A 23842-nucleotide genomic window follows, 5' to 3' on the forward strand; every position below is an offset into this window, starting at 1 on the left:
TCAGACTTTGACAATTTTAATCACGTTTCTGCATAGGGTGACACCATCCATCTTTTGCATCCTTTCAAAGGTCACATGACTGAAGCCTTATGTATAACTTACAGTATATTAGAGGTTGCCAGTAAATTACAGGGTTAATCAAAGTGAATATAATTTTTTTTTTTTTAAGTGTGGGAGAAAATCCAAGCATGTTAACTTCATATACAGTAGTTCAGTGGAGTCAATACTAGGGATGGGACGATACACAGAGTTTACGATAAAATAGACGATAATGGGCTCATGATAACAATACAATATTTTTTCAAAAGGGAAAAGCACCAGAAAAACTGCAGTTTGAAAAATATCTATGCTTTTATTTGAACAATATGGGATATTTCTGTACTGACATTCGAGGTGGTTAAAATGCGACGATAACCAATATATCGGCTGATATATGAAATAAGAACATTGACATACAGGATATATTCTGTACGTGAACACCAATTCTTATAATACCCAATATATGATTCAAGACAAAGAAGCAAAACAATACTGAAAATAAAATATGGAACTTTAACTGGTAACACTGTCAACATAAAGACTGTGAAACCACTGATAAATAAGAAAGGATAACTTGAGTAAATTGTATTTCTTGAATACAATCTAATAAATAAATAAATAAACATGGATAAATAAATAAAAAGGCCAAATGTAACTGTAAACAATGAAATAGTGACCTCTCCCAGTGTTGTAATCATTACTGCTGATTCAAAGGTGGCCGATTATAATGCAGAAAGCACAGAGTAACAGAATCTCCGTGCAGCAAAAAGGCTTATCGATAATATGTAACTGATGTCAGTTACATATTATAGATCAACCGATTAATCGGCCGGGCTATTTCGGTGTTAGCTAAAATTGGCCTGAATAATCAGCCACAAAGATTAATCGGTCGGGTATGACCTTTTCAGAGCAATAGGAATATTAACAAAGTAAAACCAAACTATAACAATCTTGTGCGTAGGAGATTGTGTGTATTTTTTTTTTTTTTTTTATCTGACAATGGCCCTCAGTCTAATTTTGTGCAGCTCCCAAAGTGCAGGCACAAAATGACAGTAAAATACACAAAATGACTTCAAAAACACAAATTAACAACAAAAATACACAAAATCACAAAGAAAAATACTTAAATTTGAAAAAAAAAATGCATACAAAATGTAAAAAAAAAATAATCAGAAAACAACAAAAACACACAAAATGTCTCCAAAAACACACAAAACCCTTTATTCTTCGTGTATTAATGCTCAGATTGGTCATTCTTCTAAATGCTGACATAAATATTTGATAACATGGCCCCCGGCTCACACAAAATGAAGTTTTTGAGGCCCTTGCTGTGATTAAAGCTGCCCATCTCTTAAGGTTACAGTAAAAGATAGGAGGATGGATGACCCAAGCCTTTGGACATCCACACTTCCTGTAAATGTGTTGATACAACAAACTCAACATAAATGTTCAGGTTGTTGCCATAAGAGAAACTAAAGGATATCATTACGTCACAAGTGAACTTCTCAAAAACATGTGTTTCATAATCTCGTGACAAACCCATAGCTTTTTACTTTTACAGTGTCCTAGAAAGAATCTCGTTTGTCAGTTCGGGACTATTTACAGGCCAACATCAGACATCCTGAGCATGGCATGTCAGTGGGCAGAGGCATGAGCAGAGATGTGCCAGGGCAGCACTCTGGCTCAGTGCCAAAGGCAGCAAAATCCCCTCTGTCCAAATGTCTATGGTTTTGAACCCCCCTACAAAGAGGACACACACACACATCTATCCTAGACATTGCAGACAACAGTAAAAAAAAAACACTTGCCATAAAAAAAAAACAAAGCTGGCAGATTCTTCTATTGTTCTAAACAGAGAAATAACAGGATTTTAATGTGTTACCAAGCAACTGTTGGTTTCAAGAGTTTAGCTAAAGTAAGTGTATTTATGTGCCATAATGAAAGGGCAGCTCTTGTAATCCTGAATTGATAGATGCTTGTTAAAGTTGGAAAACCTCTGAGTGATAATGTGTGTGTGTTGTTATGTGTGGCTTTGCATAGTACAGTACATTTAATCTCTCAGTGTAATTGACCAACATATGGCACAGTTACTGTAGCTATATTCTAATGATTTCTGTTACACGCAATGCAGTGACTACACTACACTACACTACACATGGGGTGCTTCTGTTTTTACAGTCAGTTTACAAACCCGCTGTTGCCAGACAACTCAAAAACAGCTCAGGCTGCGTCAGAGACACATCACATGGGCTTGCACAAGCCAGTACATATTTCACACCCACTCCTCTAAGTATACATCTGAGGGAGTGATTTGGGATTCATTTCTGTTCATTAGTTTCCTCCACAGCTTCCCCCCCCCCACCCACATACTAGTGTAAGAGTTGCATGCAGACTATTAGAAGACACACAGCAGGTGTGCCCTGGGAGGGGGTGGGGTGGGGGGGACTTTGGTAGGACATGTGACTGCATACCTGATCATACCTGGTCACTTACTGTATGGTGACAGATGCTGTAGGCTACCTGCTTAGAGGCCCCATGGTGTTTTACCCCTTCTGGGCTTAGATGTCTTTTAACACTCATTGTAGACTCCTGCTATCCTCCAGGGCCTAAATATCTATTATACCCTTAAAAGGCAACAACAGGATATAAATATTCCCTTCTTTATAAGTAGTTACACATTTAATGGTTGATATAGGCTGATAAACTTTCTGTCCACCCATCTGTGCACATTTTTACTTGTACTTTTTTTTTTTTTTTTTTTTTTTTAATCTGCTTTGCATTTTCTGCATTGAAAATAACATTTTGCTGCGCTATATCAAATGAACAATAGTAACAAATCTATGTAGTTGCATGATTGCAGAGACATCTTGTGGTGAAAGGACGCTCTAACAATAAAGATGACATTATTTATGGATATATGCAATAGAAATAAACATGCCAAATGTAAAAAAAAATGATGCATTTGAAAATTGGTGTTTATTTTTGACCTGATCGATTGATTGTTTGTATCAATGCAGTAATAGACACAATGCACACAACCTTGACAGATATTTTTGATTTTAGATCAAATCTCACTATGCAAGAAGGCACTAAAGCCTTTATTAGCAGAACTACAGTAGGTCTTCTAAAGTAAATGCACATGCAGAACTTTCAGTTTTTTAGTACTTGCATATGTTGTTCTCAAAAGAAAATAGTTGAACCACAAAATGTAAATCCAATGTCTTATTCTTAAAAGGACATCAGTATGTTTTAGCTCAATGATGGCTGTTGTATCAAACAGTCCCTTAATCAACATGGCTCACAATTTTCAGTAGGCAGATATTAGTATTGTTGTATCCTGTAGAGAAAATGGTCCAGTATGAGTTGACTGAAATATGTAATATTGGAGCTATTATATTTATTTTTGACGTACCTTCCTCCAACACCAGAGGGCAGCCAATCACCATTTTATAGAGAAGTAGGCATTAAAGAATGCAGCTCTGAATGAATTCTCTATTTTTCTCATTACTCATTTCAAGTCTGCAAAGAAAAAAACAATATGCAAGACTAATGCAAAATAACAAACATAAAAGCCTGAAAGAGATTTTAAAGTCATCGTTGTTAGGATATAAAGGGCTGTATGTAATCATACATTAATGCAAAATCAATAAAAAAAAAAAACAGTTTCATATATTTTATTATATATAATAGAAATGTAAAAAAAACCTAAAATAAATAAAATAGATTAAAAAAAAGGGGGTGGGGAAGCAAAAAGAAAATGCATTTAACATTACACTTTGAATGAAAATCTGTGATCATATTAGATTTATTAAGTTTTTATGAGGTAAGCATGCAAATGTGAAATACTGCAAATTTCAATCCCTCTCTGCTGTGTGTATTAGAGGTACCATAACTGTGAAAACTGTCAAAGCTCCCCACACTGCAGTAAAACATTTGTGCAGAAATATAATAACGCCGGAATGATGCCTGCCTGGTTATTGTACCCTCAGTTCAACTGGCTTGTAAACTGTAGATATACTGTACATCTGCCAAGCAATCTAATCTGAAAGCTGGTTTCTCCCTCTGGAGCTTCTAAGACTGAGGAGTGCACTTCTCCTGGTCTACAGGGTATATGAGCTTTAAGGCAGGCTGAGATGAGCCCATGAATGCTGAGTGCATCTCAGTTTCCCATGAGCTGCAGTGATGCTTGTTGAAAGAAGATGACGTCTCTTTTACGTCACTATATGGGATACGGTGTTATATAAAATTCCATGAGTTAATCTGGCAGTTTTGTTTTTGTTTATGATTCAAAAAGTGCAACACCTAAAGTTATGTTATTCACCATGCCAGTACACATGCATGCATGTACTAAATGATCTGTTTTTAACTCCTTGCCAATCACACATTACAGCCTGGAATAGAAATTCACAGATCCTGCATAATGTATAGCAAATGTTTAAGTACTTAAAATAATAATCATAATGATAATAAATGAATGTCAATTTGTGGAGTAAAGCTATGGAACAGAATGAGTGTGAAGCTAAAACAGTGTTCAAACGTAATTCAGTTTAAAAACAGGTAGAAATAAATTATTTTTACAAGATACAGGAATAAAGAAGGGCTTTACTTACTTAATTTTTCACAGTTGTTGTTTTTTTTCTGTTTTGAGTGTTAGCTATGGATTTTTTGTGAACATGCAGATTGTTTGTATGATGGTATATAGATAATTAATTGCATTGTTTGTTGTATTTTTAAAAAAAAATTGTTCGTGAATAAAGGGATAGGATTAAATAAGTTCCTTTTCAGACGTTTAGGTTTAAGTTTGTGGATCAAATCAATGGTCTATTCCTGCTGGTGTAATTCCTCATTTTTATTATTATTATTATTATTATTTTTAAACTTTTATTGTGTTCTCATTTTACATGTTCGAAACAAAGACATCAATCACTCATTATGAATATTTATCATAACATTCATTTCTTTGATTATGATATACCTTTGCAAATCATGACATTTTTTTTTTCAAATCCGTTGAAGAAAATTATTAGATATATACAAAATCAAATTTGTATTTATTATTCTTTACCATGTCAGCAATTGTCTATAGCTTCACACTATTCGTAGTGCAATTTCTTTGCAACAACTAGGCTATGCATGTTTTATTATTAAATTACATGATTGTTTATTGTTTATTAGGATCCCCGTTAGCTTTAGTCAAGCCAATAGCAAGTCTTCCCTTCCAATTATAACCACCAGCAGCCATAAGTAGGTGAGAGAGAATATTTGGGGGAAACATCCTAATGCTTAGATAAGAGTGAACAGAGGGAGTGGATGTGTGCCTCTAGGTGTGACAACGCTACATGCAAACATTCTTCTGTTACGTCACAATGAAACGCCAACACCCCCACAAACTATTTCCTCTTCAACACCATCATTTGTTTTACTGTTTTTCTCTTTGCACCCACTGAAGATATAAATAATTTTTTTTTTTAATCTCCTAATGCTTGAACACATGACAACAGAAAATGTTTAATGTTGTATGAAAGTGAAAATTGAACTTCAATGAGTTTTTTGAGGACAAATGTGGAAATAGTGAAGTGGCATCTGGGATTGCTAACGAAGCCTTTTTAAATGGCAGAGCCTGCCTACCATCTGTATAACACGAGATGACTTCCACCTAACTGAAAAATTCATAAAAGAGAACAGATGGCGTCCTTTGCTCTGCACCTATTTTGGTTCCCATGACACTTTTTTTTTTTTTCTTCTTCTTCCCCTTCAGCTTGTATAAACTTTCATGTGTGTGTTTATGTGTAAAAGCGTGTGTAAAACCAGCTCTTGTGCATTATAAGGCCCTGGGTGCGCTCGAAGGCCCTTTTAATGCAAGACGCAGATCCATCGCTGAGCAAAATAGAGATGCAGAAGTTTCCCACTGTGCTCCTTAAAATGGCAGCTTTTAAAGTCAAAAGCATCACTGTCTATCATTCACGCTGCCTTTCATTGGCAAGAAAATCTCCAAACAGCTCTTAATTTGTCAATCATTATTGAAATCCTACCAACAGGCTCTCCACTATAATGAGTCAGGCACTAATGGCGTGGAAAATCATGAATACATTTGAAAAAGAAAAGACATAACCCTGAGCGTCTTGCTAATTGGTATCGTTTGAATTTCCTTTTAGGCATCATCCACAAGGAGAGCTTTTATGAAGACTGGGCTATTTATTAATGAATAAGCAATCATACAAGCACAGTCTTTTAAAGGCACACTTAATAAATGTAAAAACTTGCTCTGCCCAAAGCAGCGAAAAAATGTGGACAAAACAAAATATACGAAACAAAAGAGAGAAATAAAACTCATAAAGGACAAAGTAGAACTTAGATTAACACGTCCTGGGTATTGTGCTAAAATCTGTTCATTATAAAGCAAAGAGAAAGGCTATTTTATGAATTCTGATGTACAGGATTCTTAGTTCTGATTTCACAGCCTTGAGTCTGTAAAGGGACACATGAGTGAAACCACGTAAAACAAATTTATTAAGAATCAAAAGCGTGTAAATAATTTTTTAGCGATTGCATATGCTTGAAAACTTTAAATGTGACTCACAGCTGGGAGGGAACGATTAGACAAGGAAGTAATAAGTCATCCTATCCTGCATGAGTCATATTTTAAATATACTGTTAATGTGATGTGCTAAGATTTGGTCAACAACAACTAGGTGTAAACTTATATAACTTTGCTTCAAGAAGTATAGCTACACCAACTTTTAGAAACTCATCCCAGCATAAATCAGGGTCATTACTTTGCATATTGGTCAACTATATAAAATCATAAATATATATAAAAAAAAAATTAAAAAAAATAGATATCAATCATCAAATTAATATTATACAAATATTTTTTAAGATAATTATAGAATATTAACAGTGCGATGAGAATATTGTGAACTTATAAAGGTTATTCCATACCTAATCACTATTATTAAGAGATTTGGTATGGACTATAGTACTATTATGACATTTAGAGCTAGAGACAAAAAAAAAAAAAATAATACATAGCAGGTCAGACTTCTGAAAAACGTTACAATTCAAACAAAACAATACAAATAAAGAAGAATGTAAGATTGTATAAGAATGAAGTTTAAAGGCTTAACAAAACAATAAAAGGTGTCTCTCCTTCGAGCCGGATTCGAACCAGCGACCTAAGGATGGCCATGAAAGCGCTACAGTCCTCCGCTCTACCAACTGAGCTATCGAAGGGAGTTACACTTTTGGTGCAAAGTTTGAGTGATATTCTATCACAAATTCACACCTCTTTAATAGTTTTATTTTTATTTTTATTTTCACAGCTGTGTTTTCTGTTCCTTGATGTTTTCTTTAGCTTTCAAACATTCCTTTCTCTCTCTCTCTCTCGCTCTCTCTCTCTCTCTCTCTCTCTCTCTCTTTCTTGCTCGATAGAATGCGAGAGGTTGCCGGATCGATCCCCGTATTCTCCAAACATATTTGTTAGAAGAAAAAAAAACTAAAGAATAAAAACCTATACAGCGATTTTACAATAAAACTTAGTTTCTCCGCCCCCCCTTTTTTTGTATATATAAATACATATGTTGCTTACTTCCAATAGCTACAGTTGTAAACTAGCAAATAGCAAGGTCAGGATTTTTAGCATCAACTTTTATCACAACCGGGGTGCAAAAATGTGATTGTCTGATGCAAGGGCAACAATTTCAACATTCATGTCAGTATTTAATATAATGAACAATTTAAGCATAATATAGGACAGAACAAAAGGTCTCTGTGTGTGTTTTTAATGTCATCATGTATACTTTCCTGTCATTTTTGTTGTTGTTTTGTGTGTTTTGTTGTGATTTTGAATATTTTGTGTATGTGTCTGTTATTTTTGTACGATTTCTTCTGAAAAACTTACATAATTAGACTAAGGGCCACATGTGGCTCCCAGGCTGCAGTTGCTAATAATGGCTATCTATTTGGCAGTCCTAGTTCATCCTTCATAATGCTTTAAAATGTTACTGCAGTAATTCATTTTCTCGTCACAATATTGTAATTTTTTCTGATTTCAATTTTTTTTCCAAACCCAATAAATGATACTTTCTTTTAGTGTTTATTGGTGTAGGTGGACTCATCCTCCATTCCCTATAGCCCTCCTTATGCCACACTATATGATTCTTTTTAAGTTGGGGCCAAAAAAAAAGAAATTATATCTTTCTTACACCCATAACATCCATCACAGACCTGTATTGCAAGCGTCCCTTTGCTATTACTATAGTTTCTCCTTTTTTTCTGAGCGATGGGGGCTGTACAAGCACCAGGCAGCTGTTCAGCACTGCCCTGTTCAGTTTCAAATATGGGCAGGGTAAAAATGGCAACGTTGACGTGACAGAGGTGAGGGCTAAAAACAGACTTGACACCAGCAAGTCAGACGTCCACCCTCGAGCACAGCAGGCCTTTCTCAGGCAGTATACCCACTGCGTATAGAGCTTTTAGAAATCAACCTGATAACCACCTTTTCATTTATCTCTGAAAGTTCAGCCTATCCCTCTCTATCGCCATGGAGAACCTGGAGAAACAGCTGATTTGTCCTATATGCCTGGAGATTTTTTCAAAGCCTGTGGTTATTTTACCATGCCAGCACAACCTGTGCAGAAAATGTGCCAATGATGTTTTCCAGGTAAGCAAACACGTTTGTGTAAATGATGCTGAGAACATTGAACTACGGTGTATTGTTTACTATATTCATATTTTCCTTACATGGCCTACATTTATTTTGTTTCTAAGACTGAAAGTCTGTCACTATATAGTTGGTGTATAAAACAAAACTAAATGTAAAAATGTTACTGATTTGGTTTTAACAAATAAAAAATAATTTAAAAAAATGCCCATCGGAAAGTGTTAAATTCATGGATTTAGATCTTCATTGTTGTAAATCTCTCCTTCAAATCCTTGTTAATCAATTTAGAGGTCTGGTTTTAGGGTTTGATTTTTTCATAATGGACTTCTAATCCAATAGATTAACATTTCAGAACTGACAGTTTAATAATATTTCCACCAAAGATCATTCATCCCTGCCTATAATCGCCTTCTCAGACTACATTTAAGGGTTTAAACTGTTATTGTTTACAGGCGTCAAACCCGTACCTCCCAACCAGGAATGGCTCACTGACGTCAGGAGGACGTTTTCGATGCCCCTCCTGTCGACATGAAGTAGTCCTGGACAGACATGGTGTTTACGGCCTCCAGAGGAACCTGCTGGTTGAGAACATCATCGACATGTTCAAGCAGGAGTCCAGCAGGTGAGACGAAGCATTGAGTTTTGGATAATCCTGAACCTAATTTGGGTGAATTTTACTTATACTCCCACAAATACAACACACATTCAACCAATACTTTAATTTCTCAATTTTCTTGTAATTGATGGCAATGACACAGAAAATAAATCATACCTACTGTAATCCTGTCATGTCAAATGTATTGACCTCTGACCTACAACGGTGTCCATAAGTAAACAGAAAGCAGCACATAGGGAGAAAAAATAAGTTTGCCAGAAATAATCACACAAAGTCGAAGCAGTTCACAATTTATTTTTTCAAATGTATCTATTTACCAAAAAACTGTAGTGTCAGAATTAAGCTTCGAAGTCACAAAAGTCACAGTGTAGTCGCACCAAAACCTGTACTCCCTCACATCAGGATTGGTGTAAATTATAATTGTAGTTGCGTAATTGATATTTAATTACAAATATGATGTCATTATAATTGTAATTGTAATTGGAAATATGTGAAAGCGTAATTTAATTGTGTTTGAGTTCAGATATTTCAATTTAACTCAACTTGATTTATATAGTGCAAGTTCCATCAAAGTCTTCTCAAAGCGCTATCAAAATATAAAATTCATAATAAGAAGGAAAAAACCCAACAAGATCCACATATTTGACTTTGTAATTGTAATTAGCATGAAAATTATATTAAAACTATTAAATTACAATTTAATTAAATACAAACCTGGAATTATGCAACAGTTCTATTTCTTACACATGTACATAGTTAACAATTATCAAAATACTTTTCAGATCAACTTTTCCCACTACCTGTCAGTTAACTTGAGGATCATTTTACCATTTAAAAAAAATTGAAATCGAGGGGTATAATGGCAGAAAAAGGCTCAAACGCCCACACCGAAAATATTATTAATACCAATATTTTCATTGATTAGGACGCCTAACAAAATAGCCAAGAGGTGAAAAACAAATTGGATGATAGATGATATTTTTTTTTGTGTATTTTTCAGCCGATTTAAGACATGGGTCAAAACTGATCCTTTATCACGAGAGATGCTAACAGAAAGCTAACACAAGAGAAGGTTATGTTCTATGAGCTTGTTTATTAAAGGTTTATAATTGTGATTATATAGAATTTAACTTTAGTTATTGAGAACTTAATTGTAATTCACTTTCAGGGGAAAATAATAATTGTATGTTTAATTGTAATTGGAAAATGTAATTGACCCCAACCCTGCACAGCATAAAGGTGACGCATCGATTAATGTGCAGACAAGGCGAGACGGATAGATCGCCAATAAACAGCTGATATATAACGGTGACATTATCAAACTGGCATTACATGTCACATCAGTATGCAGCCAGATGTTCACAGTTCTTTACACCTTGATCAGCAGTAAGCCGACCCCAGTAAAAACAGAAGAGATGCTCATGTGTGAAGTCCACAAGGAGGAAAAGATCAACATTTACTGCGTGACCCACAATGTGCCCACATGCTCCATGTGCAAAGTTTTTGGTGCGCACAAAGACTGCGAAGTGGCTCCTATAAGCAGCATTTATCAGACAAAGAAGGTAAGGTGGGAAAAATACTTTAAAAGGAATTAGCTTCTTGCATAAAACAGATTTCAAGTCAATCCTTCCTTTGCTACATCACCAAACCAGACAGAGCTAAGTGATGGGATCACCATGATGGTCGGTCACACCGACAGGATGCAAGGCATCATCAGTCAGCTGGAGGAAGCCTGTCGCACCGTAGAGGTCAGTGTTCAACTCTGGCAGTGCACGGCAGTTCACTAACACTATGTATGCACACCAAAGCACCTGCACGCACACTGGAATGTAAAGTGTTCTTGTCGTTACGTTTGCACACTTTGGAAGGAAAAGAGAAAAGAAGTGAGTTTTGGATGCTATTTTTAGTGGCTTTACTTTGTGCTTTTTACCTTTGGGTCTGCCCGAGGACAGAGACTAAATACTGTTGTTGCTACAATAATACAAATGGATGAAAGGAGAAGATAATAAGTACCAATACTGACAAACATGATTAGCGAGGTTCTATACCAACCAGATTACCACAGTTTTTAGCAAGTTTAAAGGTTATTGTTTAATTCCCATTCAAACCTATTGGAGCAGTGAACACAGAACCACCAGCTGCTACTCACTGTTATACTATTTACTGTATTAGCAATACTCCATGGGGTAAATAATGACAATAATTCCAGCAAGTTTATTTTGTCTTCTTTTTTGAAATAAGATGTTAGGATTTACTTTGAAATTGGCTTTCATCCCTAAGAGTTACTCCAAGGGAATTATACTGATTCTGAGGGGTTATACTGACTCTGATGGGTTATACTGACTCTGATTGGTTGTACTGACTCTGAGGGATTATACTGACTCCGAGGGATTATACTGACTCTGATGGGTTATACTGACTACAAGGGATTATTCTGACTCCGAGGCGTTATACTGACTCCGAGAAATTTTACTGACTCCAAGAGATTACACTGACCCTGATAGATTATACAGACTCTGATGGGTTATACTGACTCCGAGGCGTCATACTGACTCCGAGGGGTTCATCTTATGCTTATTGCCCTTTCTTGGGCAAATGCAGTTCATCTACTTTTAATTTGTTTTAAATGCATCTGTTCATAAATAAAGTATTTATATAAAAAGTCATCCCACATTAGAAATGAACACTTGATTTATTTTTCTCGCTACACATTTAGTAGCACACTAATCAACATATGTGACTATCTCACGCAGGAAAACAGCCGCAGACAAAAGTCTTTGGTTTGTGATAAATTGGACCAGATTTACTCAATCCTGGAGGAGAAGAAGAGGGAGATGAGTCAGAAGGTGACAGTCGAGCAGGACAAAAAGATGAACTACATCCGAGGTCTAACCAAAAAGTATGGAGACCATTTGGAGGAGAGCTGCAAGATAGTGGAGATGGGGATCCAGACTATGGAAGAATCAGAAATGGTTTCATTTTTACAGGTAAAAGCTGAGATCAAACCAAAGTAAGAGCTGGTTGATAACAATATACATCACGTCAATATCAAATGTGAAGTTTCTTTCTCTTTCAGAACACAAAGTCTCTTCTCAAAAAGTGAGTGGTTGCTTCCTTCTGTTATGTATCTTCAACCCTTCTTTGTATTCAAGAAAACGAGGCATATCTACATTAGCATCTCTGCTCAATAGGCAATTCCTATCAACAAGGTCACACTTTCTTTTCTCAGTGTTTGTGAAGTCAATCTGTGAATGCCTACTTTCTTTGACTGTACGTCACAGATAGGATGTATTGAATAAGTGTTACTTTGAGGACTATAAATGTGCCTTTTGCACTTCATGCTTGCAGGATTTCTGAAGCATCCAGCACGGCACACTTGGATAAAGTGGAGCATGGCTACGAGGATATGAATCATTTTACAGTAGACTTCAGAAAAGAAAGAAAAGCTCTGGACAGCATCGAATTCATGCAAGGTGATGAACTGAATTATGTTGCATAATACCTGAAGTGAGAGCATCCAGTTTAAAAACACAAAGTAGGCTACTTAACGTCAAAAACATCACCAGAACTTTTGAAAAAATGTAAAAATATTTTTTTTTTTTTGTAGTTCAAATTATATTGAAGCTGCTATTATCCTGATTATCAATGCAAACCAAAGCTATTTACATGAACGACAAAGAATTTGACTCAAAAACAGCATCTCATGTATTTGTTAGTCATGCACAGCATTGGTTTTAACTGTGCTTTTCCTCTTTTTGCAGATGATGAAGAGGACGATGAAGATGATGAGGATGGTGAAGCCAGTGCAGAGGATAGAGAAGGCATTCAGACACTTTCAGCCTCCTCAGTGCAGCCTCCCTCTTCCCAGCAGATAATCTCCTCCTCTGCAGCTTCAAAGAACACTGTCTCAATTTAGCGCTTCACAAAAAAAAACCTACATGATTATTGTCATTTCAAGGTGTTGGTTTTAGATCAGCTCAGATTCTGTTTTTGGCCCAGATGTGGGAGCTAAAAAGACAAAAGGGAGTTCATTGATCTCTCAGCTGTGGTGATTAGTGAATGGTGATGGTATCAACATGCATCATTGCTTTGTTTACTGTTGAATTCTCTTACTTATTCCCAGGATAATTTATTGTCGTTTCTGTTTGTTTCCTGTTTGTTTTGCACATCATAATGACGGACAGACTACTTGAGTTTTGGGTGGGTGTTTCTAGAAGTCAGATGAATTCATACATTTTTATATGGTTGACCTTTTGCTTTGCACCGCTCAAACTATATAATTGAGGAATATGATTGAAGGCTTCCCCATTATATATATATTTCATGATGGATGGGCCTGGTGGAAGAGAAAAACTTAAATTCTGACTTTTCAGCTGCATATAATTTGTCTCTTTTACTCTCGCATATTTTCCCATGATGGACTAAATCGTTAATGTCTATTTTTGATATGTAAAAATACATTATGTGGCATTAAAAGGGATTTGAGTAAATATCTAGAATAGTGTCAACAAATTAAGTAGGAATATTATTTTATATCACAAGGTGATGAGAGATTTTTTTTCCTTGTATTCTGGTTCGTCGATACTCAATAAAGATGGAGAAAATGTTGCTTGCGTTTGTGTATCACCACCTGCAGCTGAACCTCCATATCAAATCTACAGTACCATTGCATAGTCGAAGAATTCAAAATTGATCTTGTAGAATAGTGATTGCCAACCCCTAGGAATACATTAGCATATTGCAGGGCCCGTGTACATAGAAACATTTGTCAATCTATTTCAAAACAAAAGGATGTGATGCCCTATTCATCTTTTTCAGGGGAAATAAGAATTAACATTGAGTAGATTGGACAATTTCCATAAGACAAAAATAGGATTTGGTTTGACTCATGTAGATGTATTAAAACAAACCAAAATGCAAAAATGTCAACAATTAAAAACAAAAGTGTTGTTGATTCTTGTCCAAATAGTCACATTTTAGTCAAAGTATTTCGATGTGACGTATTTTGTGATAAAAATGCAAGAGTGACTGCCCTCTATGGGTTGAAACTTGGCTATTACAGTCAAATTTAGCTATTGGCTGAAAATGGTGGTTTGTGACGTTTGGTGGCTTCTTACGTCACAAATGGCCCCGCCCCTTCTATAAATAATAACACCTGTTGACTCTCTGTGGTGAGTAGGGTGGATTAAGTAGCTAGTTAGCATAGCATAGCATAGCATAGCATAGCATAGCATAGGTTTTTCTTTTTTTTTAAGGTATTTTCTTTTTAGAAAGTGTCTATTTGTACGGTTGCCGTACGGACAATGCCCGGTGTTATTGGTACGTTTACCAAAGTACACGTACATCGGTTAGGGTTAGGTTTAGGTTTAGGTTTGTTTAGTCAAGTGAACTAAACTGGCCAATGAGGGGTGCTACGCACAGATAGAATGTTGGTATATTGATACGGCAGACGCAGCCAAAGCCTCAGGGTTTCGTTACTCTTTAAATTGCATGTCGAGTGTTGATTAGTGCAGGTATTTGTTAAGAAGTCATTCCCCAAAGCGTAGAGGAATAAAATATGGACTATCATCAACATATGTTTGGACACGATGCTATTTTTACCTTATGTTGGTAAATTAATGATCTAAATCCAGACAGGATGTATGTTTTGATGTTATTTTACCTTTCCTGTGCACTTGTTTGGCAAGTTAAATACCTTTTGAGATAAAGTTTGAATTGCACTTGGATGGTTGCACCTGTGCAACCTCCAATACGTGTGTTTTTGCACACATTCATTGCCAGACTACGAGTGTAAGGTGCACTCTTAACAGATCAGCAGACAATATCTTCCTTTTTCTTATATATTTATTATTCCTAAACGGCAATATTTTGTTTTTGTTTTTAAATGGCAAGATTATTAGTTCTGTTTAGAGTTTAAACCAAGCTCATGTCTCATGATACTCCAAATAGGAAATGTTATTAAAGAAAATATTGTCCAATAATCGTTCAAAGTGATTTCTTCTTTTCAGTCTCCCTTTATTCATGCTGTGATTTTCAGTTTATCAGGTTTGTTTCCTTCCCTATTATGGAAGGACTGTTTCCATACAGGTTCTTTGAGTCCTATCATCTTTTTGTTCACTCTGTAATGGTGTGACCTTGCTCTGGCTCTGCTTTCCAGTTGATTTGTGTGCTTATTTTCCCATCTAATTATCGCTCATCCCCTCTCAGTGAGTTGGGTCTGAATGCGCTGAATGCAGCACTGAGCCTCAATATATACGAGTCAAACAGAAAAAGATGACTCACACTTGCATTTGTTTGGTTTACTTTGACACCAAGTGTCAAGGATGCACACACACACAGACACAAACACACACACACGCTCATTAGCTCTGATCTGGAGGCACAACGCAACACATGATGAAGGTTTTAAAGAAGAAATGATGCTGCACCTTTTCACTTGTTTTTTCATGTTTCTGTTAAATTGTTTTTGGATGTGTTGGGAAAACGTGCACTGTTTACACTTATGGTGCTAAAGTAGAAAATCTTGGTTTTTTGTTTTTCCTCTTTGATATCCAAACAATATTTGTGACTCCAGTCGCATTGATTTCCTATTTCTTAACACTTTCCTCTGTAAACTTTTTTTTTTTTACCTTCAGTGTGATTTTACAAAAATGCTAATTTTAAAAAGTTACAACAATTTTCAAAATCAGATATGTATTCCATATTGATATACTGTACTTGTAAGGATATCCACAGAGAAATGTATTCATTGCTTTTTTTTTTGGATTTTTTATTAAAAATATATATCTAAGATGTTCTGTTGCACAACAGAAAATGACTGTTTGCTCATGAGTTTATTAAACATAAATATCATAAATACAGTAAGTCATAATCAAAAATAATAATAAAAATGCAAATTTTGCCATTGCAGTTAATTTTTTGAAACAAAAATTTTCCATTTTAAATGGTAATTCTGCGTTTTTTTTTTGTTTTTTTTCCCACAAACATTGAAATGGAAAAGTACAATCAGCGCATTTTACTGTATATCAAGACTGTTTATGCTCAATATTTTGAGGTTAAAGCTATAAACAATAGAGTAATAAAGCAGCACTATCTTATACAGTGTGTTTTGTGCTGATGGTAAGAATTCTTTAAATAAAAATAATCGAGAACCAGTGAATGAAAAAAGGAAAAAAATGGGGGGAGAAAGGCGGATCTTTGGATGGGGAATAAAACTTCATTTCCCGAAGAGCTCCATCATCCTTCTGTTGTTTTGCGCCTGCTGGGCCAGCTGTTCCGCCCGGGACATCTCCATTATCTCCCGGAGTAGGTGGAAGGTCAGGTCCAGGGATATCGGTGGGTCTTCGGACCGTCTTCCCCTTTCCATCAATTCATTCTCGCGGTCTCCGATGCCGCCTATGAGCGCTCTGATGTTCCCAACTTTCCCCTGTAAAAGACGTCGCGTCAGCGGGAGTTGAAGCACTCTGTTAAAGATGGAAGGAGATCCACCGGGATACATTGCCGATGATGGGAAAGTGTTCGAGTCGCCGTTGCCTAGTCGGATAAAATACTCTTCGCCAAGCCTCTCCAGGATGGGACCAGACTGCTGCTGATGCTGCTGCTGTTGGGAGTTTGGAGGAACTGGGACGCGCAGTGGACCGCCAGGGCTTTCAATAGCCCGACATTCGTTGCGCGGTAAGAGAGCTGCTAGCAGAATAATGGTGGTACCAAGTAAATTGAGCTTCATGTCAGGATGTCAGCAGGAATCTGAGAAGCAAAAAGTTCAAAAAAATATATAAGTACAACACCAATATTTTCTAAATAACCTCTTAAGATCTCGTGCGTAAAATGACTTTTACGCACAAGAAATGGGCATTTAAAATAAATGACTGTTAACATTTACCGTTGTTTGTCAAGTTTGGTTGTTAGTTCTAGGTCAATGTGTAATAATTATCTGCTTACATTAACTATGTGATGCAAATAACCCATTAAGCATCGACCTCCAATGTAGAATATTTGTGCGTAAAAACTTGTCCCTAGAGTTAAGAATGTTTTCTTTTCTTTTTTCCCCTTCAAGTCTTACACATAATAAAACATATTTAAAAATAATTGTAAAAATAAATAAAGATAACAAAAAGCCAACTTCTACTTTCCAAAAGTATTTTTTTTATATTCAAAAACAGTAGAAATCTATCCTCAATAATGAAGAGAAGTAGATATTTTCCGTACCTTCACACTTCAGAAGAGTTCCAGTGCAGCCTTGTGGTGTTTTTTTTTTTTTTTTTTTTTTTTTTAGTGGGCAAGATGCCACCCTCCTTCACTTCTGGGAAGAACCAAGAGTAAATAGTTACTTTAAGGCTAAAGGATCCTGAATGGACTTATATAGACAGCCAGTGTCGCGCTTCAAGCTGAGATCGAGTCTGCGCGTTCCTGCTTGGGTGTATAACGTGCATGGACGCCTCTGACAAAGTGCTTTAGTTTAGACGGGATGAGTCATATGAAAGCGTGCGTGCGCGTACATGAACGTCAACCACCCTGCTTTCAGAGCAGGCCACACCTGGCTCTTTAAGAAAGATATGGTCCCCATAAAACAAAGTTGCCTTAGATTTGACGTTTTTACAACTAAGCTTCTGAGTCTCTTTTATTTGATACGAAATCAAACATGTTGAATCTATGTACACTGCAATCTCATCTGCCTAGAGGCCTTCAGAACCCATAGTGCAATCGTCTGTTAATCAGCCATTAAACCAGATTTTGAGTTGAGATCGAAGCAATCTCTACATTACTGAGAAAATAATGTTTTTACGCCAACATGTTCTCAGAAAAGGACTGAGATGGTTTTTGGTGAAGCCTAAAGCTTCTTCGGATAAAAATTCTAACTACAGATGTTTGATATTTAGCTTCTTTATATATCATATATATATATACACACACATTATATATCTATGGAATTTACATGTTATGCTTTCTTTTAATGTGATGCCCCACCTGATAATATTTGTGCATGTTGTCTCAAAGAACAGCACTTATTGTTTTTTTTCAATACCGGTGGAAAGACCGATACCACAGTCAATTGATATTATGTTTTATGGCAAATTGTATCGTCCATCTCTATAACCATTGGTGCTAGAATGCATATACAAAAGAGTAATTTTACTGTTTTAGTAAAAAATAAAAAAGTGTTGCTGAGTAAAATCATTGGAATTGAATCCTTTTGAATGATAATTTCAGTCGAATATTTTAATAATAATGTTTGTCCTTGCTATCTTATTTCGAACAATATGTTTTTGTTATTAACTTGTTATTGTATTTCAGACTGAAGTGGTATCAAACAACTGAAGATCTTGTTTCATAAACTTTCACTTCTTGCAGCCTGTGAAAGTGCATTTGTAAACAGTGACGCCTTTGAGAGAGACACCGTCACCAAATGATTCATTGCTGCTGCACATATTTACATCACTAGCGCTGCCATTGGACGCCTTGACCACCTCGCGTCAGAGGGGCCGCTCAGCAAAGCCAATACGAGAAGCTTAATTCAGCATCCAATAAACCACTCGAATAATAAATAGGGTGAAATTTAAGCTTGTCTCTTTTGGTCTGGATCACTTCCACTATGACTAAGATGTAACACCATAATTTAACCTTTTTTTATGTTGATGTATCCACATTAAAATGTTCTCATTAATCCTGACAGTAAATCCATTTAACCCAGACATTCAGCCTGGAGGAGAAGGCAATTCCAGACGTGTATATACTGTATATATGCAGAGGTCAAAGAGACTTAGAACAGATCCTTCATGTCCAAATGGAGACAGATAATCTTTTAAGTAATTTTTCAAACAATAGGCATCATTTCCCTAAATGTCTCAGACAATTTTTTATTTATTTTTTTAAAGATTGAACCAATTGGCAGAGTTTAGTGGGTCAAATACAAACTTCATAAGTCGAATAAGGTGTAAAGAAGGCTGTCATTATAGGTGTTGTTCGTAAAATGCATTTCCAAACCCGACCTAACCTCACTAGATCCCTCCACCTAACCCAAAAAATGCCAACATAGCTCCAAAAGTGTCGTAATTTAGCGAAAGGTGTCATAATTTAGCAAACGACACTTAATGACAGCCTTCATGACACCTTATTCATGCTAATGACAGATAACGACAGTGTAATGTCAGACTTTTGTATGAAACTTCAAGTAAAGTGTCACCAAAAAGGTTATCGCAATCTATAATTGAACTATTTCAATGTGTACGTGACAGATTGTATCCGTTAAAGTGATGGACACTGCCTTTCATTCTGCTTGGATGGGTGCATTTTATCTGACTATTAGACTGCATGCACTTTGCAGTCAGTGTGAAAATATTTCCTCTCCTGCTACACTGCTCCAGGGGAGGTGTCAGGTCCCATCATGAGACGCATGGAGTTTGACTTAAATATAAAAAACATCAGATTAAAAGATGTCTGCTCGTGTCACCTCATTTTCAAACCATTGTTCCCAAAGTGATCAGCAGGAAGGAAATCCTCATTTATTACGCCACACCGGAAACTGCTCAGGCTTAGATTATTATTATTATCCCTCTGTGATTAAATTAGATTAATAATTCCTCCTGGGAAAAAAAAATTGTTTTCGCTTAGCTATGAATTCATTGGAAGGAAACATTTGATAAAAAGGTTTCCCCTCCAAACACTAAAAATCTTGTCCGAGCAAGAACTTTAACAAGAATAATTCTCAAGAATAGCCCAGATGTGTTAGAAGAATAAGTCTTCTTAGTGCTGACCCTCCGTAGGTGGACAAAGTGATGTTCTTACCAACACCTCTGCTGTTCTTCGTGACTTTGCTGAAGCAATTTTAATCAGAAAGTCGCTCACGCTGTTAAGTATGATTACAGGGACTGATGAGCCCATGCAGATAATTGTTCTGACCTCCGTCCTCATGCTTTATAAGGCTATTAATGTACAGCCACTAATAAACAGTATTTGTCAGAAATTAAAACCTATAGCTTTGTTGTCAGCGTGAAAAAAAAACAGTGGGAACTTGAAAGAATCAGACATTTATGATTGACGCTCAACAAAACAATTTAAAACCTTTTACGTAAACTACATAAAGATGCAACAGTTGTTAAAAAAAATGCTTTTTGCCGCTATTAGGTGGTACTGATAAAAGCTCTATTTTAAAACAAACCCATTTACCAAAAGTATTTGAAGTGATAAGAAATGTATCATTTGATACATGCAATATAAACTTGATATTATGCAATTAATACAATTGTGATTCAATTCACTTTAATTCAGTCTACTTCAGATCTGCAACAACAAAGGAAAAAAATGGCTTTAAGGAAAATAGAATAAAATATGCAGAAACAAGACATACAAAGGAAAGTAATGATCTCATTGCCATTTGAATTACATAACAATACAACAAGTACATTAAAATTTGGAACATTCCAATAAAATCCCTTCAAGTTAGACAGAAAGGGCAGCACAGACTATTCAGAGGTTGGATAGGAATGACTCCTGGCTTGTACAGTTTGCAGGTTCTCCCTGTGCTTCCGTGGGTGGGTTTGTGCCACAATATAAGACAGAATGAAACGCTCTAACATCTACAATGCAGTTTGAAAAAGTAAAATACGAGTACGATACGAGAGTCACACAGTGTTTGAGGATGTTATAGAATATAATAGGATACACAACCCTGCTCAGGATTAAGCAATTAAACGATGGGCGAATGAATGAGTGAAAGAATGATCTTGTGGTCAGTACCTATTATCAAAAGCTAGAATAAAAACCACAGATATTCTTTATTTATGGCCATTTTTTTTATTATTAAATCTATCATTTAGTTATGAATAAATCAACACAAAATAACTATTCCCCTGGCATTCAATGGAGACTCTGATTGGGATTTTAGAAAGGACTCCTTTTACGCAGACATGGAACGGTCCTCTGTAGAAGCTGAAATGGTCACCCTCTGAAAAATTCAACACAAAGCAGCTGGATTTCTTCTGCTCCTCTGATGGTTTGCATGCAACCAAACAACGTGGACACGTCCTGCATGAGAGCATGTGAAGCCAAGATGAGCATAATGAATCGAAGACCTCAGGGGCTGTCCTGTCCATGCCAATCTGACTTGTATTATAAGGAAGGTGTTCACTTACAAGCTTCTAATGCTTGTCCACACAATAGATTGTCACAGTTGTTCATTTCGTTTCATTCATGTACAGGTATTCTCATCATAGCAACACGCTCTCATTTTCAACAGAGATCTGTTTCTTTGCAGAACAGGTACATATACTAACAATGGGAACAGGTTAATGGTGAATCTTTAAAAGTCTTTTACAGTTGCTTAAAACTTCTTAATGAAATAAAACTGGACAGCTTTGGATCCTGTTGTGGGATGTTCTTATAATGGTGATTACATACTGTATCTGGGTTTAAGCGATTACCATTGGTTGACATTTTTGCGGCAGCCAATCAAATTGCTTTGGGTGATGAGAGCAGAGATCATTATTTTCTGGTCAGTTTAACACTAAACATAATATGTTGCTGCAAGGTTACTGGGGAATGATCATTAGGAACACTTAAACTGTCACGTTACTGTATGTAACCGTAGAATTTCCTGGTTTCCTGTGAATATGATGAGAGATAAGGATTTTTCGATTATTATTCATTCAAATCCCCTTAAGTTAATGGAATCTTCCATGGCGTGAGGTCTACTTTTGGTTAAAATGTCAATGTATGTTAAGGATTTTTGATATAATCCTGCAAAATATGACCTTTGTGATCTTAATAAAGGCTTTGATGAAGGAAGTCATTCTCCACATGAATGTGTGATGCATATTTCAGCCTTTGTCTTCCAATATAATTTCAGTGTCTATCAGTCTCTGCTTGTGCTGACTGCGTGTTGCTTCTATTTGAAAGGTGTGTGCCGTGGAAGAATATTAACCAAAGGCAAGGTATGAGTAACAACTTGGATTTGATTTGCTTATGTTCATGCATTCTGAATATGTGACCCAACATTTTTACCTGCAATAGTGTGAGCCTTTCCCCTTAAGCCCCAAATCGTCACATTTCCTCATCACCACTTACTAAAAACTGATCCTACATTTAAAGTCCTTTCTTTCTCATCCTGACCACTACAAACCTTAAACATATCCTTGTAGCTGCTGTTTTGGACACGCTCTGACCCAAATATCATTCAAATCTTCACTTTCCTGTTGTTCCCAATTCTAACACAGTAACATCTGGGACCAGGCTTTCAGAATTTTAAAAATGGACGACAAATACAAAGATTTACACTAAAAAGCAGCAAAGAAAACCTTCCTAAAACACCAGTTAGTCTGAGCAAAAGTGGGTCATGTGACACAATTTAAAATGAGGTCAAAATATCAAAATAAAAGGTTTCAGCTTGCACGGACCTAGACAATCATTTTTAAATCGTACTTTGTTCTAATACAATGCATTGATGGTCTTCAGTGAGATGTGAGAGAAAGCATATTTTCTACCTAATAACTGTCATTTTATTAAGATTTTTCTAGACAATGTGAGTTAATGTGTCTTTATTTCAGGAAACACTACATTTTCTGTGTCTGTGCATGATTTCTCTTCATTTGGTGATATTTCATTCCAGCGAATCGTGACATAGAGGAAAAATGTTTGACTTAGAGGCAGCACACGTTCAATTTTAGTGTGATCAAGTCCTATTCCCGGATAATTCTAGCCCAAAGTAATCAAACCTAAGATGTAGCTGCTGGTTTTGTGACCATAATTGTCTTCCTAGGGCTTCCTCAATCAAACAAAAATCCTTGCTCCCGCAGTCCTGTGGCTAAATTATACATCATTTCTGACTCAGTAAATCTGTCAAAACCTTAAGGTACTAAATATGTGACCAGTGGCAGGACATTGAAATAGCCTCACGCCTCCATTTAGGATGATTGACATGCATCGCATCAATTAAGAGCGACAGTTATTTTCCAAGACGACAAAGAGGCTAAATATTTCCAGTATGCAGCAATCATTCATATCACTAAGTTGGAGGAAACGGTGGGAAGACCTGAACAAGGATCAGTTGGGAAAACCAAGGGCCGCCTTCATTTTTTTGTGGCCCCCAAATGCACAAAATGACAAAAAAAAACAGCAAAAATACACAAAATGACAAAAAAAAAACCAATAAAGACAGCAAAAATACACAAAATGACAAAAGACTGCACAAAAGAATGACTCCGAAAACACACAGATAAGAAACAACAAACAAAACACAGAATGACAAAAACATATACAAAGCGACACCAGAAATATGCAAATGCAAATAACAACTCCAGTAATATACAGACAAACACAAAATGAGAGAAAAATATGCACAGTAAAAATGAAAAAAAAAAACAGACTAAACCTGTAATTGTTCCCTGCATTAATCTTCAGATTGGTCCTTGTTCTAATGCTGAGATAATATTCCAATATATTGTGGCCCTCGGATCAGACAATCACATTTTTTGGCTCCTATCAGAATCAAATTTGCCCATCCCTGCTTTAAAGGCTTGTAAGACATTTCT

The 23842-nt window shown here is 36.1% G+C and overlaps 2 protein-coding genes and 1 non-coding gene across 4 annotated transcripts; 1 reads left to right on the plus strand and 2 right to left on the minus strand.

Moving 5' to 3' along the window:
• Positions 1 to 7186: 7186 nt before the first annotated feature.
• trnay-gua (transfer RNA tyrosine (anticodon GUA)) lies at positions 7187 to 7272 on the minus strand. Its single transcript is given in 2 exon segments — positions 7187 to 7222; positions 7236 to 7272. It is a non-coding gene; the product is annotated as a tRNA-Tyr (tRNA).
• A 1167-nt stretch (positions 7273 to 8439) lies between these two features.
• Positions 8440 to 14271, plus strand: trim55b (tripartite motif containing 55b). 2 transcript variants are annotated; one of them, XM_028434946.1, is made up of 8 exons: positions 8440 to 8701; positions 9154 to 9323; positions 10702 to 10879; positions 10970 to 11065; positions 12071 to 12304; positions 12394 to 12416; positions 12666 to 12790; positions 13079 to 14271. In XM_028434946.1, the coding sequence occupies exons 1-8, from the start codon at positions 8582 to 8584 to the stop codon at positions 13231 to 13233; spliced, it is 1101 nt and encodes a 366-aa protein (XP_028290747.1). In that variant the 5' UTR covers positions 8440 to 8581; the 3' UTR covers positions 13234 to 14271. The 2 variants fall into 2 exon arrangements, with proteins under 2 accessions (XP_028290747.1, XP_028290748.1); XM_028434947.1 differs by having other exon boundaries at positions 10705 to 10879.
• A 2204-nt stretch (positions 14272 to 16475) lies between these two features.
• Positions 16476 to 17721, minus strand: crhb (corticotropin releasing hormone b). The gene is made up of 2 exons (XM_028434510.1): positions 17526 to 17721; positions 16476 to 17063 (listed from the first exon to the last, which is right to left on the minus strand). The coding sequence occupies exon 2, from the start codon at positions 17041 to 17043 to the stop codon at positions 16534 to 16536; it is 510 nt and encodes a 169-aa protein (XP_028290311.1). The 5' UTR covers positions 17044 to 17063; positions 17526 to 17721; the 3' UTR covers positions 16476 to 16533.
• Between the last annotated feature and the right edge of the window lie 6121 nt (positions 17722 to 23842).

Source organism: Gouania willdenowi, chromosome 20 (assembly GCF_900634775.1).
Source record: "Gouania willdenowi chromosome 20, fGouWil2.1, whole genome shotgun sequence".
Taxonomy (NCBI): domain Eukaryota; kingdom Metazoa; phylum Chordata; class Actinopteri; order Blenniiformes; family Gobiesocidae; genus Gouania; species Gouania willdenowi.